Below are 13,879 nucleotides of genomic sequence, written 5' to 3'. Positions count from 1 at the left end.
AACAGATATAACGGGAAATTACTAAATTCAGGTAGCCTTTACGTTCTACATAATGATATCCAATTATCAAACCAGTATACCAGTATTCCCGATGGGAATTTGGTCGAAAGGCGTAACAGTTTTTGAGGTGTTTCCTGTGTTTTCCTTATTAATACCAGACAAATGCCGGGATGGTACCAAACATAGATGTGTCAGGCCGCTTCTTTCCTTCTCTTTTCCCCAGATATTGTGTTCGTCAGGGAATATCATCTCTCATATGTGACGGGCTTAAGGCCATTGATGCCTGTAATGCCAAAAAATGTGTATAAAAAATAAAGTCAGACCAATATTGTTAAACAAGTTTATTCCGATTAGTATATAGTTAACGCATTAACTAATTAACTCTAAAATTAATACGAGTTTTCACAAAAGCTTATTCCAGGTTGCTTCACAATACATGACTAGCCCGAATAATTATTTATAGGTTATCTAGTAACCACGACTATTACGTTAAGCAGTGTTCGATATTTTAGCCCATTTTAGCCTTCCAGTAAGTATTGGAATTAAATTAGAATGTCACATGTAATTCTAGTTTCAAAATTGATGGAGTGAAATGGTTAGTTAACATAGACGATTGTGTATGTGTGTAGTTACAGCAAGAAGAACAACGCTTACGTGAAGAGTTGGCCACCCTGCGAGAGGCGGAAGAAGATGTACGAAAGGCAGTGCAACGAGAGGAAGAAGACAAAGAGAGGTTGGAACAGGAAGAGGAGCATTATTGGCGCGAATATAGTCGTCATCGAAGGGATTTACTGCTCACTGAAGACGAATACAGAAGGTACTGTTTTTCAATTTTAAGAAATTAGGTGTTTGAAATAAAAATCCGAAATCGGACTAAAATTTTTACATTAGTAACTTGTTTTAGCAATATTTAGTTTCCTTCATCAGACATTGGCAGTAGTACTTACATACAGGGTGTCTCAAAAGTCCCCTGACATAGTGTAACTCTTTTATAAGATTTACAGCAAAATGTGAGAGGGTAAACCATCTCCAAATATCGTGTTTTCAATCTAAAGTGAAGAATTTTTCTAAATCAGATGAGTCGTTTAGGCTGTACACTCTCTATGCGCCCAGTGTTAAATGAAAATGCAACGTTGCCATTTACCTGGGCCCATAACATAAGTGAATGAAGTTACTGTTTGAAATGGGGGCTGGCCATCGACATGTTAACGCAAAAGACTGTATCTTCATTCACTTATGTTGTTGGTCCAGGTAAATGGCAACGTTGCATTTCTAACATTGGGCGCATAAAGAGTGTACAGCCCAAACGGCTCATCCGATTTAAAAAGAAAAATTCTTCACTTTACATTGAAAACATCATATTTAGAGACGGTTTCCCCTCTTACGTTTTGTTGTAACTTTGATAACAGAGTTATCCAATGTCAGGGGACTTTTGAGACACCCTGTATATTGCCGAAACTGAAACACAAGTTATTAACTTCAATATAAGTTACAACCAATCGGTCCTGTTATATAAATTTGTGGATTCAATCGGTTGCGGGCGATATATATATATATATATATATATATATATATATATATATATATTTGATCAGTATTATTAATTAAATCCAAACATTTTAGCATTTCGCCTTATCTCAGTAAACAATTTCCAAACTTGAACAAACGCTTACAAGCCATTGACAGCTATTATCATTTCATCTTGAACATATATAAACTATACAGTGTAATGATCAGCTTAATAGCAACCAGCTTTTCTCTTCTTTTTCTCTATTTTATAGGTTACCGTGTGCTGTTCTTTTACAGAAATATACTGTCCTCATTCTTATTTTGCTTTTCCATCCAATTAATATAAAAGTTTGTGTAATTCTACTTACAAATTCCTGTAATTCCTGAATTTTCTTTAAACTTTCGACTCTTCCCTGGAGTCTTAGTCACGAAGGTTAAAAACCGGGAGAAAAAGAATAGAAACATCAAGGAATAAAAATGGAACGGAATGGAACTGAGTTTGCATCATTATCGTGAGACCACTGACGTACTTGACAACTTGTTCCCGTGCAACACAGCTCTGCCCTTGGTAAATCCGTTCCATTTTTATTCCGTGATGTTTCTATTCTTTTTCTTTCTGTTTTTAACCTTCGTGATCAAGACTCCAGGAAAGAGTCGAAAGCTTGAAAGTTTAAAGAAAATTCAGGAATTACAGGAATCGGTAAGTAGAATGATAGAATTGCTGAACGTGGTTTTGCATTGTGTTAAGGGTTTTCTTTGGTTAGTTTCTGGACTCCTTTGTTAAAGTTATAAATTAGATGGAAAGCTGAACTGAACAAAGTACAAATTTACTTGTAATGTGTTGATCTAATCATTAAATTACAGTGCCTACAAAATTAATTGGTCTGTAAAATTGTATATTCTCAGTTTTATGCCATTACAGAAAAGAAATAACACATAATAATATAATGAAGCAGTAGAGTGTCAACTATTACGCTACGTTAAGTTGTAATTTTCTTGCCTGTCCATGACTACGATTGCAGCAGCAATGAAACTTCGTAGTTTTTTTGATTCTTACTTTCCTCAACATTTTGGGTTGTGAACCTTCTTTACGGCTGAGATGCAGTCACATGCAAATAATAATCGGCTTTGCATCCCAGCTCATAGATCGGCTTACTTTTTCGTTTTGTTCATTGCTTATAGGCCCTTGATCATAATTGTATTGCGTACGAATTTCGATACGGAAGTTAGTCCACCAGCTTCTTTCAAGATATAAATGGATACTGGTTGAGCAGACGTAAAAAGTACATGAAGAATCGCAAATTAAAAAGACGAAACTCGAATTATTTGTAGCTAAAAGCAGTTAACATGTATTTTTAGGAGCATGCATGTAACTCGTTGTTTATAGTAAGAAGATGCAATACGCGTTGTTTAATGAATGAAACAATAAGAAAATTGCATTACTGTTTATGTCAAATCACTATAGTAGTATATAAGAAATTTCCTTAGCTTTTCGTTGATTGTGTTCGATTTGGTTAATTTAGTTCAGTTATTTATGTGTATGGGTGTACAAAGTGAGAGAATATGTTGCGTTTAAATATATTGTATAATTTAGATGTGTATGGGTGTACAAAGTGAGAGAATATGTTGCGTTTAAATATATTGTATAATTTAGATTTTTTTCTAGTATTATTAACTTAATTAAGGAAAAAAATAAGTCGTAGTAGTATCATGCAAAATAAATCACATTAAATAGATAAATATTTCCACAGAACAACTGTAATTTTCGAACCTGCGGAAGATGCATTTTTACCTTTGAAATAGCGAGTGTAATTCCATTTGTAGTGGATTGGCTTGATTAATACAGAACAAATACATTTGTGTAAGCTTTCCAAGATTGTTTTGTCACACTTTATCCTTCCCTCAGCCCCATTACCAACCAAGGTTGAAACTAAGAATAACAAGCGAAACGTACCAGTATCGAAGGAATGAATTGTATATTGTTAACAGAATGGTAACTTTCGTTGTCATGGCAAGGATAGCAACAATACATTTCAACACCGCAATGCAATCAAAGTTATCAACAATGGAAATTGCCAGAAATTCCTATGCACATAATACTAGGATACGATGCACACAATAATAGGATACTCAGCGGTGAGCTTACCACATTTCAGCTACTCAAAATTTCCTTATCACAGACAGATGTGAATCAGTTGCAGCTCGTGGAGTTTCAAACAGGTAGGACACATCTACAATGGATAGTAGTAGAGATCATTTAGCAAAAATTGTTTATATATATATATATATATATATATATATATATATATATATATATATATATAGACTAGTCTTTTATTTTTGACCGTAAGAAATTCCTCTACCACATCCTTAATGAAATACTATCCTTTACTATAGTGGCAACATTGCCAGGGCACTTAGCTCTGTTCGTTGTGAAATTGAAGAACAATAAGCGTAGAGGAGGATAGTTCGGCTTTCTTAGTCCCCAATGAACAATTAACACCCCTCACACGCCATGAGAATGTTCAGAACATATTATCGCTGAAAAACTCTGTAAGGGGCGTTTTATTAGGGGCATAATTTTGTGACTGTACAATAATTCTAATCCAATTTGCAGTTTTGGATCGTTTATTCTCGTGTACATTTTCAATATTGTCTGTAATTCTCAGGAAATTCAAATATTCGTGAAACTTATAAATGAGAAACAGCTTTGACCTATGAGACACACAAATGACCTGAAAACTAAAACCTTTCATTAACGCTCTGATACCTACCTTTAATAATCGAATCACACATATGTTATTACACAACCTCTAGAGCTGCCAACCTATTGCTATTCCTATTTTCATGTTCAATGCAGGGATAAAAGTGGATCTGAAAAGGTCACGCCGTTCCCCCTGCCTATCTTTGCCCATTATATTTTTTTAGGAACTGGGTTGACGTCGTACATATTTTTTCGAGGTGGGGGGACGACGACGTCCCTCCGCGTTCCGCCGCTCTTTTACCCCTGGTTCAATGTATTGTATTTTCAGCAACGGCTTATTTCAAGAAAAAACATTTTCGTACAGTTGGCAACACTATCAACTAGTACCAGCAATGTCCTTGTTTTGAATAGAACCAAACAGGATATAAACATGCATCATATTGTAATAAAACCCAGCCAATCAATAAACTAAGGATCTTGCAATCTTAGCACAAATCCTGTTGCTCCAATACAGTGTTATTTTGATGTCTTCCATCGTATTTCAAATATTTAAGCAAATTATCTTTATGCTCAAAAACAGTATTAACTTTGCAAAGTTGGAAATGTAGAAGAAGTAGCTCATTTTTTAATTCACTCCCTAAAGACTAAAGAAATGAGTTATTTCTTCTCGGGTCAGCAGTCTCTCTATTGGTTTCACGCAGCTTTCGATTGTTATTGAGTCAGACTTTTCATGTCCATGCACCTTTTCTTCCATACGTCTTCTATTGGTTGGCATATTCCAGTCGTGGCCTTCTCTGAGTATATAATTTATTTATTTTCATTCCCTCTGTAGCTAATGGATCACTGTTCCATTTCTCATAATGTGTCAGTCGTCCTCTCTCTTCTTTTCGAAATTTTCAAAATACTCGTTTTCTTTCTACAATTTTCAACGTTCTTCTGCAATCCATGCCTCACATCCATACAAACGTTTTCATAACCTGATCAGAAGTTTGTTTTCTTTGAATTCCTACTTCTCCTGAGTTATGGATTTTACATCTTGTTTTTACATATTCGCTTGTTATCTTGTACGATAACAAGCGTATGTTATCGCTTGTTATTTTGCTTCGTAAGTAGAACTCCTGTACCTCTTCCACCAGGTGATCTCCGATTTTGATCTTCATTGTAGGTGTTTCTTTTCTGGCTAATCTCAGATTTTTTGTTTTGATCTTCATGTTGAATTTGCTTCTAAGCTCATGTTGCATTTAATTTAGGCCTAGTTCTGAATTTTTCTCACTGTCTGCCAACAGCGCGATATCATCCACAAATCTCAGCGTATGTATTTTCTGTTTATATAAAATATTATTTTGTAGTAGTGGTAAAAATATTTCGACTTTGTACAGCTTAAGATTTTCTGATTTCAGCTTGGAATGCCAGTTACACTACGCACAGGCTCAGTTGGACAAACTGAAGAAGACGAACGTGTTTAACGCTACATTCCACATTTGGCACAGTGGACATTTCGGAACTATCAACAACTTTCGACTCGGTCGCCTACCGAGTGCGCCTGTTGACTGGAGTGAAATCAATGCAGCATGGGGCCAAACTGCGTTACTGCTGGCAGCCTTAGCTCGAAAAATGAACCTCACGTTTCAGCGCTTTCGTCTTGTTCCGTATGGAAATCATTCTTACATTGAGGTAAATAATAATATGTTCGTGGTGGTTTGAGGGTAAGTTATAAAGTAATAATAATAAGAAGAAGAAATATAAATAGTTTTGTTATATTGCACGTTGAAAAATTCTTAACGGAGCTAGTCCATTGTGTTATCTTTTTTATAATTGTAATATACAATATAACAACGAAGTTCTATATATTTTATGCCCGTAGTGAAGACTGTGCCGTCTCATCTTGTAGTATATCCAGAATACACAGACTTCAGTGAACCGTTTAGTTCTGCCTCAAAATCTTAGTTTTCGGGGAATAACGCGGTCCACGGCGACCGTATTCTTGCTTTAGTTCGTGAGATGGGAAGAATTAACGTTCTCTTAGGTATTTCATTTTAGAATTTACCTGTAATGTGTTGCTATTATTAATATTTTTGAATTACGTTCGTGTTATATGTTTTGTATTTTGTTGCTCCTAGATTCACGACGTTTGATTTAATTTTTAAGCCCTATCTGTCCATATCTGTGTCCGTTCGGGAAAGGGCCTATCCGATTTGCCGTAAGCACCAGACTGTGTCACGTGATCAGGTCAAAAGTCACGTTGCGTGTTATGTCGAGTGTGGAGATCTCAAATCTAGATGTGAGATATTTTAGGCACGTAACCTCCGCGTGGAGCGTCCTGGGCAATTTGAAGAAAATGCGTATATTTTATCATTATCATTTATTTTACTCAAACAATGACTTTTGATAATGTTTTATTCATATTTACCTTACGTGCTATACATTGCTTTTAAGCTCTTCACTATGTTTTTGCAATAAGCTTTCAATTAGCCATCTCCGTATTATAGTTTTTCAGATATATGGACGACTTCATTTTTTTTCACTGATTTTCCGTTGATTTTTAATGTTCATGTTTCGGTTTTTATTATTATTATTTATTATTATTATTATTATTATTATTATTATTATTATTATTATTATTATTATTATTAGTAGTAGTAGTAGTAGTAGTAGTAGTAGTAGTAGTAGTAGTAGTAGTAGTAGTAGTAGTAGTAGTAGTAGTAGTAGTAGTAGTAGTAGTAGTAGTAGTAGTAGTAGTAGTAGTAGTAGTAGTAGTAGTAGTAGTAGTAGTAGTAGTAGTAGTAGTAGTAGTAGTAGTAGTAGTAGTAGTAGTAGTAGTAGTAGTAGTAGTAGTAGTAGTAGTAGTAGTAGTAGTAGTAGTAGTAGTAGTAGTATTATTATTATTATTATTATTATTATTATTATTATTATTATTATTATTATTATTATTATTATTATTATTATTATTATTATTATTATTATTATTATTATTATGTTCCATCCATTTTAGGACAATTTGTTTTTTGAATATAGAATTTACGTAGTGTCTTCTACATTTGAGCTGCTGTCATCTACCTCAAAGTCTGATCACATCATTGCAACCCACATCATTGCAACCGGATAGACCCTTTCAAGAATTACTTGATAAATCAGCAACAGTTTTGGCCAGAGTGTAGAAAGTCAGAAGTTAGGAATCCGAGTTCGTTGATAAAAGTGTTATTCAAACCAGAAATGGTAGAAATCAACCATTTCCGGGTTTAATGTTAATCACTATAGAGCAAAAACGGTAATACATAGCAAGAATTTCTTTCCTGCAATCGGTTAAATGTCCCAAGAACACATTAAATCTCCATCCTTAACTCTCTACTAAAACCATAAGTGATATAAATCCAGTACAACTTCTTGTTTCAATATTGATCTACATACAGCAAAAACGATAACAGATAGCGAGAAGGCCTTTTTGAAATCGTTTCAGTGTTCTAAGAATAGACACCATCTTTTCTCTTAACCCGCTTGCCAATCAGAAATCAACCACTTCCGGTTTTAATATATATAAGATCGCTATAGAGTAAAAATGAAGCTTTTGCTCGGAAGAATGAAAGAGATGTCAGACATATTTCGGAATAAAATAGAACCACCACACTGATTCTCTCATTGAATTTATTAAATGTATAGTTACAAAAGCCAAGAGCCTTCATCTTCATAACACTAATAACTTGCTTCCGCCATGTCCTTATTTTCAGATACGACAATGTCTGTTTTATTACTTCTCTTTCGTAGAGCAGAGGATTGATTTTTGGTATAGAAATTAAATGGAACACCGTCCTATGACCTATGATGAGGTAACTGAAAGGAAACGCATGGCGGAAGAATATTGATGGCATGCACTAGACGGTCTGTATGGATTTTTTTCAAACAAATTCAATGGCTAAGTTCTTGATTATGAGTCAAGGTACGAAATTAACGTATTCTGTTAAGTAAAAGATGCTTACCTATTGCTTCGTGGTTTTGTTAAGTGCCAAACTGTTTCAGTGAATGCTGTCATCTCTTTCAGTTGTCATACTTTCGTGCAAAAGGCTTCTCACATCGCAGATTCGTATGTCAGTATCCTCATTTCAGTTACGGATTATGCTCATTGATCTCCTGAATGTGTAAAACCTGTTCACCAGAGTTGAAGTTGGGTATACTGTATCCTTCTTTCCAATGCACCAACTAAATATCTCACTTGACTTTAGATTACAATGAATTTTCAGTGAAGTATTGTATAGAAAACAGTGCGAGAAACATGTTTCACATTTCAATTTCCATTCAACTCTAGAGGAATTTCACAAACGCAGTGGTAAGTATTTGCAAATTTCAAGTACTATTTATAATGTACACTCATGTCCAAAATTATTGTCGCATATCTATAATTGTCTTCTTGTAAGAATATAATTTGATAATGATTTTGCTGGGTACTTTTAATACTGATACTATGTGTATAATCGGGAAATGTATATTTGAGGTAAATTTCATAGGAAAAGAATTATAAATACGAAAATTATAATGAATAAAATAAAATGTTGCCAAATGGCCAAGAAAGTTTTATTTTCGTTTTATTCTTATTGACTACTCTTTTGACATGAAATTTGCCACATACATGTCTTTGCCGATTATACACATACTAACATTATAAGAAATACCGGGCGAATTCGTTATCAAATTATATTTCTAGAACAACATATTTATAGACATGCGACAATAATTTTGGACATGAGTGTACATTACGCAAAAATGATGAAAACAACTGGAAGCTTTCGAAATGTGGGTGTGGAGAAGAATGGAAGGAATTAGCTGGGTGGAGCTGAAAACGAATGAGAATGTGTTAGAAATGGTAGGGGAGAAAATAACAATTAGATATTATTAGGAAGAGGAAGAGAAACTCTTTGGGACATTGGGTAAGAAGGAACTATATCATGAGAGTGCTAGAGAGTAGGGTAGAAGGGAAGAGAGAGAGGGGGCGAAGGAGACTACAATTAATGGACGATATCAAAATAGATATATCGTACGTGAAGACGAAGAAGTTAGGGGAGGACTGTGAAACATGGAAGCTTCTCAGTTGCAGGAAGTGACCTGCCAATAATGGCAGAATACCTATGATGATAATGATTTATAACATCACAACTAGAAGACATCAGACACAGAGAGAATTCGAAATTTGTATCCAAATATCTTAATATTTAATAGTCCACGAAAATTTATATCCGTGTATTATTCACAGACATTTATTTTGGACAGTAGTTTCTTATGCATTGTATATATTCGGTTCATATTTATATATTTTAGACAAAAAAGATATATTTGTTCTTGCTCTTTTATTGAAATAATTACATAGTATTGTGTTTGTTTATAGGTGTTGGCAGAGCATAAAGAGCTCCCTCTGTATGGCTCTGGAGGCTTCCGTTATCTGTGGGATACAAAGTTCGATGCTGCTATGATAGCGTTCTTGGATTGCCTTCAGCAGTTTAAAGAAGAAGTCGAGAAAGGAGATTCGGGTTTCTGTTTGCCTTACAAAATGGAGAAAGGCAAAATAGAGGATTCTGCGACCGGAACATCCTACTCTATTAAGTAAGATATATAGTATTACGTACTTATAACATTTTTCTTATCTCTTGTGTTTTGCCATAAAGCTAAATAAAAGGTGCATACTTATTATTAGAAGAAAAAGAACCAGGTTTTCACTACATCTTTTACGTGAAAACAGACGGAAGTAGAATGAAAGAATTCATTAGATCATGCTTCGAATCAGTAAGCCATGAAAGTCCATTTAATTATGGGGAGCTCCTCGTGGCTAAGCGGTTAGCATACGCGCCTTTGGCGTGGGAGACCCGGGTTCGATTCCCGGTGGGAGCTCATGTGGTTCGGATTCCACGTTAATCAGTAGGTCCACGTCTCATATAGCCTCGCTGCTGAACAGGGCGCTAAACTAAAATCAACTCAACTCCATTTAATTATGACTTTGTACTGCCTAATAAATTAGTATGTATTATAGTATAGTGCTGAAATAGTTATGATGTTTAAAGTGGTATAAATAGCAAAAACATGTGAAAAATATAAACAGGAGTTAAATATTTCAAAAGTACATATGCATTGCGTAATTATGACTAAATAGATCTATGTTTTTCAACGTAATTAACAACCATTTTATCTTCAAAACAGAGGTATGTCTCAGACGATAAGCAACGTGCGTGTGTTGTTGAATTTCTCTGTGATTGCTTGCTTCAAACTGTTGATTCTTCAAACGTTCTGGGTATAGGTTTTATTACTTAGCTATTCGCGAAGTAAGAAATCCGCTGGTATCAGATCAAGGAGACGATCGACGTATTCCAATAGTATGCGTCTTTTGAATCTGCGATCTTTAAAAGTCTCATCTGAGCACTCATAAACACAAAGCGCATTAATGGACAGGGAACCTGTGTTTTTGTCACATGTCCTGGATTTGATTTCTTTCTAAATGTTTTTGTGTGTCGTAGGCCGGCCCATTTTTGTAGGAAGTAAGTGTTTCTTACCTTTAGTTTAAGTTGGTAATTTAACGCGTTGCTGAGGCAACAAAAAATTGGGCAAACTAAACCAACTTAAAACAAAAACAAGAATTTTAGGAATGATAAAAAAAAATGCGTCCAAAGATTGCGATCTTGGCCAATAATTAGTTTTTGGATCAGGGGCCACAAATTTTTTGAACATTTTTGTTCGAGTTTTCGTACTTTCTACGGAATAAGTACATCATACTGAGTTGAGTGATAGTTTGGGTTTGGCTACATTATATGTAGTTCTCGAGATATAAGGCGTACAAGAAATTTTTTGATTGAAACATATTGAATCTGATTGTAACAAACTTCAAAAGAAGCACTAAAATGCAGAAAATAAGTAATTACTACCATCTCAATGAAAAAAAAAAAAAAAATCAGTCTGCCAAACCAAACAAATTAATGCCTTATAAAATTACTATTGGAACTATATAATTACATACTGGACATTAATTTGTTTGACTTGGAACAAACTTCAAAAACTTTTTTAGATAGTAATGAGATGCTTTTAGCGCTCTTTTTTTTATTATTATTTTCCTTTTTTTCCCACTGTTCGGCTATTCATATAATGCATTATGGGATGTAAATTTAGATACAGTCTAAAGGCCTACTGATCATCGAAACATTTTGCAGTTGTTTATTATTTTGGTTTATTGAAGCGAGATAAGTTACCATAGATAACGATGAAAATAGAAGGTGAAAGAATATGAAACTAATCATAATATGTTTTATTGCAAATTAATATCTATAGATTGATTCACATTTTGACTTTCTGATTAATACCAGACGAACTAGAAACATAAATGTTTTAAAGTGAGATCTATGGCCTATTTCATAAAGTCACAACTTAACGAAGTCGGGGCTAGAAGCATGGTCCTGTGACCCAGATCTTTTGGAGGGGAGATAATTTGGTGGGGAACGGCAGTGGTTCAGAGTCCACGTTAATAGTAGATTGGTATTGCATAAAAACCTAAAACACTCACACTCTTAAATTTACAAATTACTTTTACAGGTCTCCGTAAATTATCAACCACCACCATCTGGTTTAACACTGAAATTCAATTGTGAATATGAAAATTGTTTTAAAAAATCAATTATATAGCTGCAAAGTTATGTTTTTTTGTCCCGTTCTAAATTAGTTTTATTATTCCGGCCAAGTAAGTTTGTGGTGGACAGCATCGTGCTCGTGGGTTTTCTCGGGGTACTTACGTTTCTTCCCACTTTCTCATTCTACCAGTTCTTCCATCATCATTCACTTGCTTTAATCATCGTCTCTCTTAGCCGAAAGGACTTAATCGTGGGACGTTAAACCGAAAGATATATTAGTATTACAAAATGTTCGTATCACCGTGCTAGCTGGATCGAAAATCTATTCACTCACTATGGAGGTTGAAACAAAACATGCTGCAGTTTGCATTGTCGTAGATGTAAAATGTATGAAGTTATTGGCAATATATAAAGCATGGGACTAACTTGATGGCGTGTTGTGTAAGCGAATGAAACAAAGGCTGTGAGGCGACATTGCCATGTGATGAAGGGGTGTTGCTAAGCAGACGCACTATAGCGCATTTACTAACATCGTTTATAGGTAATTCGGAGTGTCATAAGTGCTGTCCTTTAGCATAAATGTATTCAGTCCTGATCCCTCTTCAGCAGCAGGTGACAGACGGAGCTTCTTTTGTGCATAAACTTACACGTAAATGTGTACACAGACATGGCAACATCGCAGCCCTCTCATTAACTAACACTGTTTAAAGAGAACTTGGACAGCCACCTTCAAATATCATAAACGCAGTCCTTTAGCATAGATGTATTCAATCCTGCTCCCTCTTCAGCAGCAGGTGATATACAGAGCTTCTTCTGTGCATAAACTTACACGTAAATGTGTACACAGACATGGCAACATCGCAGCCCTCTCATTTACTAACAGAATTTAAAGGGAACTTTGAATATTACCACCAAACGCTATCAGGTTTGATTCACGCTTTAATTGTAAACGAAAATTATTTTGTAGTAATTTGTAGCTTTGGATAGTAAATGTGAAAATGCGAATAAATAACACTAGTATTTGGTAATACAAAAGTCAAAAGTCAGAAATAAACTTTGACTTCTATAATGTAGTATTTAGTAATGTCCTGCTTATGTAGTGTATTATGCACTTTATGTATAAAGACAAGAATTAATGCCAAATAGTATTCATGTATTTATATCTGTGTTGCAGGATACAATTCAACTCAGAAGAGCAGTGGACAAAAGCTCTGAAGTTTCTGCTAACAAACTTAAGGTGGGGCTTAGCGTGGGTGTCTTCTCAGTTTACCAAAGATGATGCTGAAACATTATCTCATTAGTCATCCGTCGGATTCCAATGACATTTTTTTCTGTGTGATATGTATATTGTTCATCGATTGTAAGTATTTCAGCGCTTGAATCTATACATATACATATATATATTTTACTACTCGTGAATTTATATATGAAACTTACTGGTCTCGTTTCATTCTTGTCATTATCTGTATAAATGTGTGTAAATAAACATTGTTGTTTTGTTTATAATGTGGTTTTAATATGAAACCTTGAATATGTTTCTGAAACATGTTTTGGTGTTCGCCGCATTCGTACAGATCCGAGGGCAGTTCTAGATAGGCAAGATCTAATTTCAGATTCAAATAATCTGAGACCTAGAGAGTCTGCAACGGATAATTTTTCGACAGTGGTACTCTCTAGAAGAGCCAGAAGTTCTGTTAATAGCTCGTAAACGGCCAAAGATAGAATTTTATTTCAGATTCACGTAACCTACAGAAGTGTAAGCGGTGGAAGGGAAGACTATAGCTCCTTCTGTGATCAAAAATTACCAAAAGTTCACGTTTAAAAGCAAATAGCACGCAAATGGCTGAATTTGTACAACTGAATTCGAACTCAAGTAGCCCGAGATCTAGAAGACTGAAGTTTTTATTTTTCTTCCCTCTCTAAAGCCTCTCCCTTTCCAATAGACCCCACTTTTACGAAGACATTTACATGTGTGGGGAAGATTTCATACTAAGTGAAATTTCAAGCTTTAACAGTGGAACATTGTTACATAAAAACCACTGCCGCAGAATTAGTCGTGTCCTGGATGAAG

At 34.8% G+C, this 13,879-nt stretch overlaps 1 protein-coding gene across 2 annotated transcripts in view; it reads left to right on the top strand.

Moving 5' to 3' along the window:
• Nucleotides 1-13,314, top strand: part of Atg6 (Beclin-1-like Atg6) — a 43,736-nt gene extending 30,422 nt beyond the window's left edge. For both annotated transcript variants that reach the window (XM_081730289.1, XM_081730290.1), the window contains exons 6-9: nt 630-817; nt 5,614-5,887; nt 9,588-9,802; nt 12,983-13,314. In XM_081730289.1, the coding sequence (XP_081586415.1) occupies nt 630-817; nt 5,614-5,887; nt 9,588-9,802; nt 12,983-13,109 (804 nt within the window). In that variant the 3' untranslated portion in view covers nt 13,110-13,314. The remainder of the gene's footprint in view (nt 1-629; nt 818-5,613; nt 5,888-9,587; nt 9,803-12,982) is intronic.
• The last annotated feature ends 565 nt before the right edge of the window (nt 13,315-13,879 follow it).

Source organism: Thermobia domestica, chromosome 11, assembly GCF_964235325.1.
Source record: "Thermobia domestica chromosome 11, izTheDome1.hap1.1, whole genome shotgun sequence".
In the NCBI taxonomy this organism is placed as follows: Eukaryota; Metazoa; Arthropoda; class Insecta; order Zygentoma; family Lepismatidae; genus Thermobia; species Thermobia domestica.
This window is presented reverse-complemented; position numbering and strand designations above follow the sequence as displayed.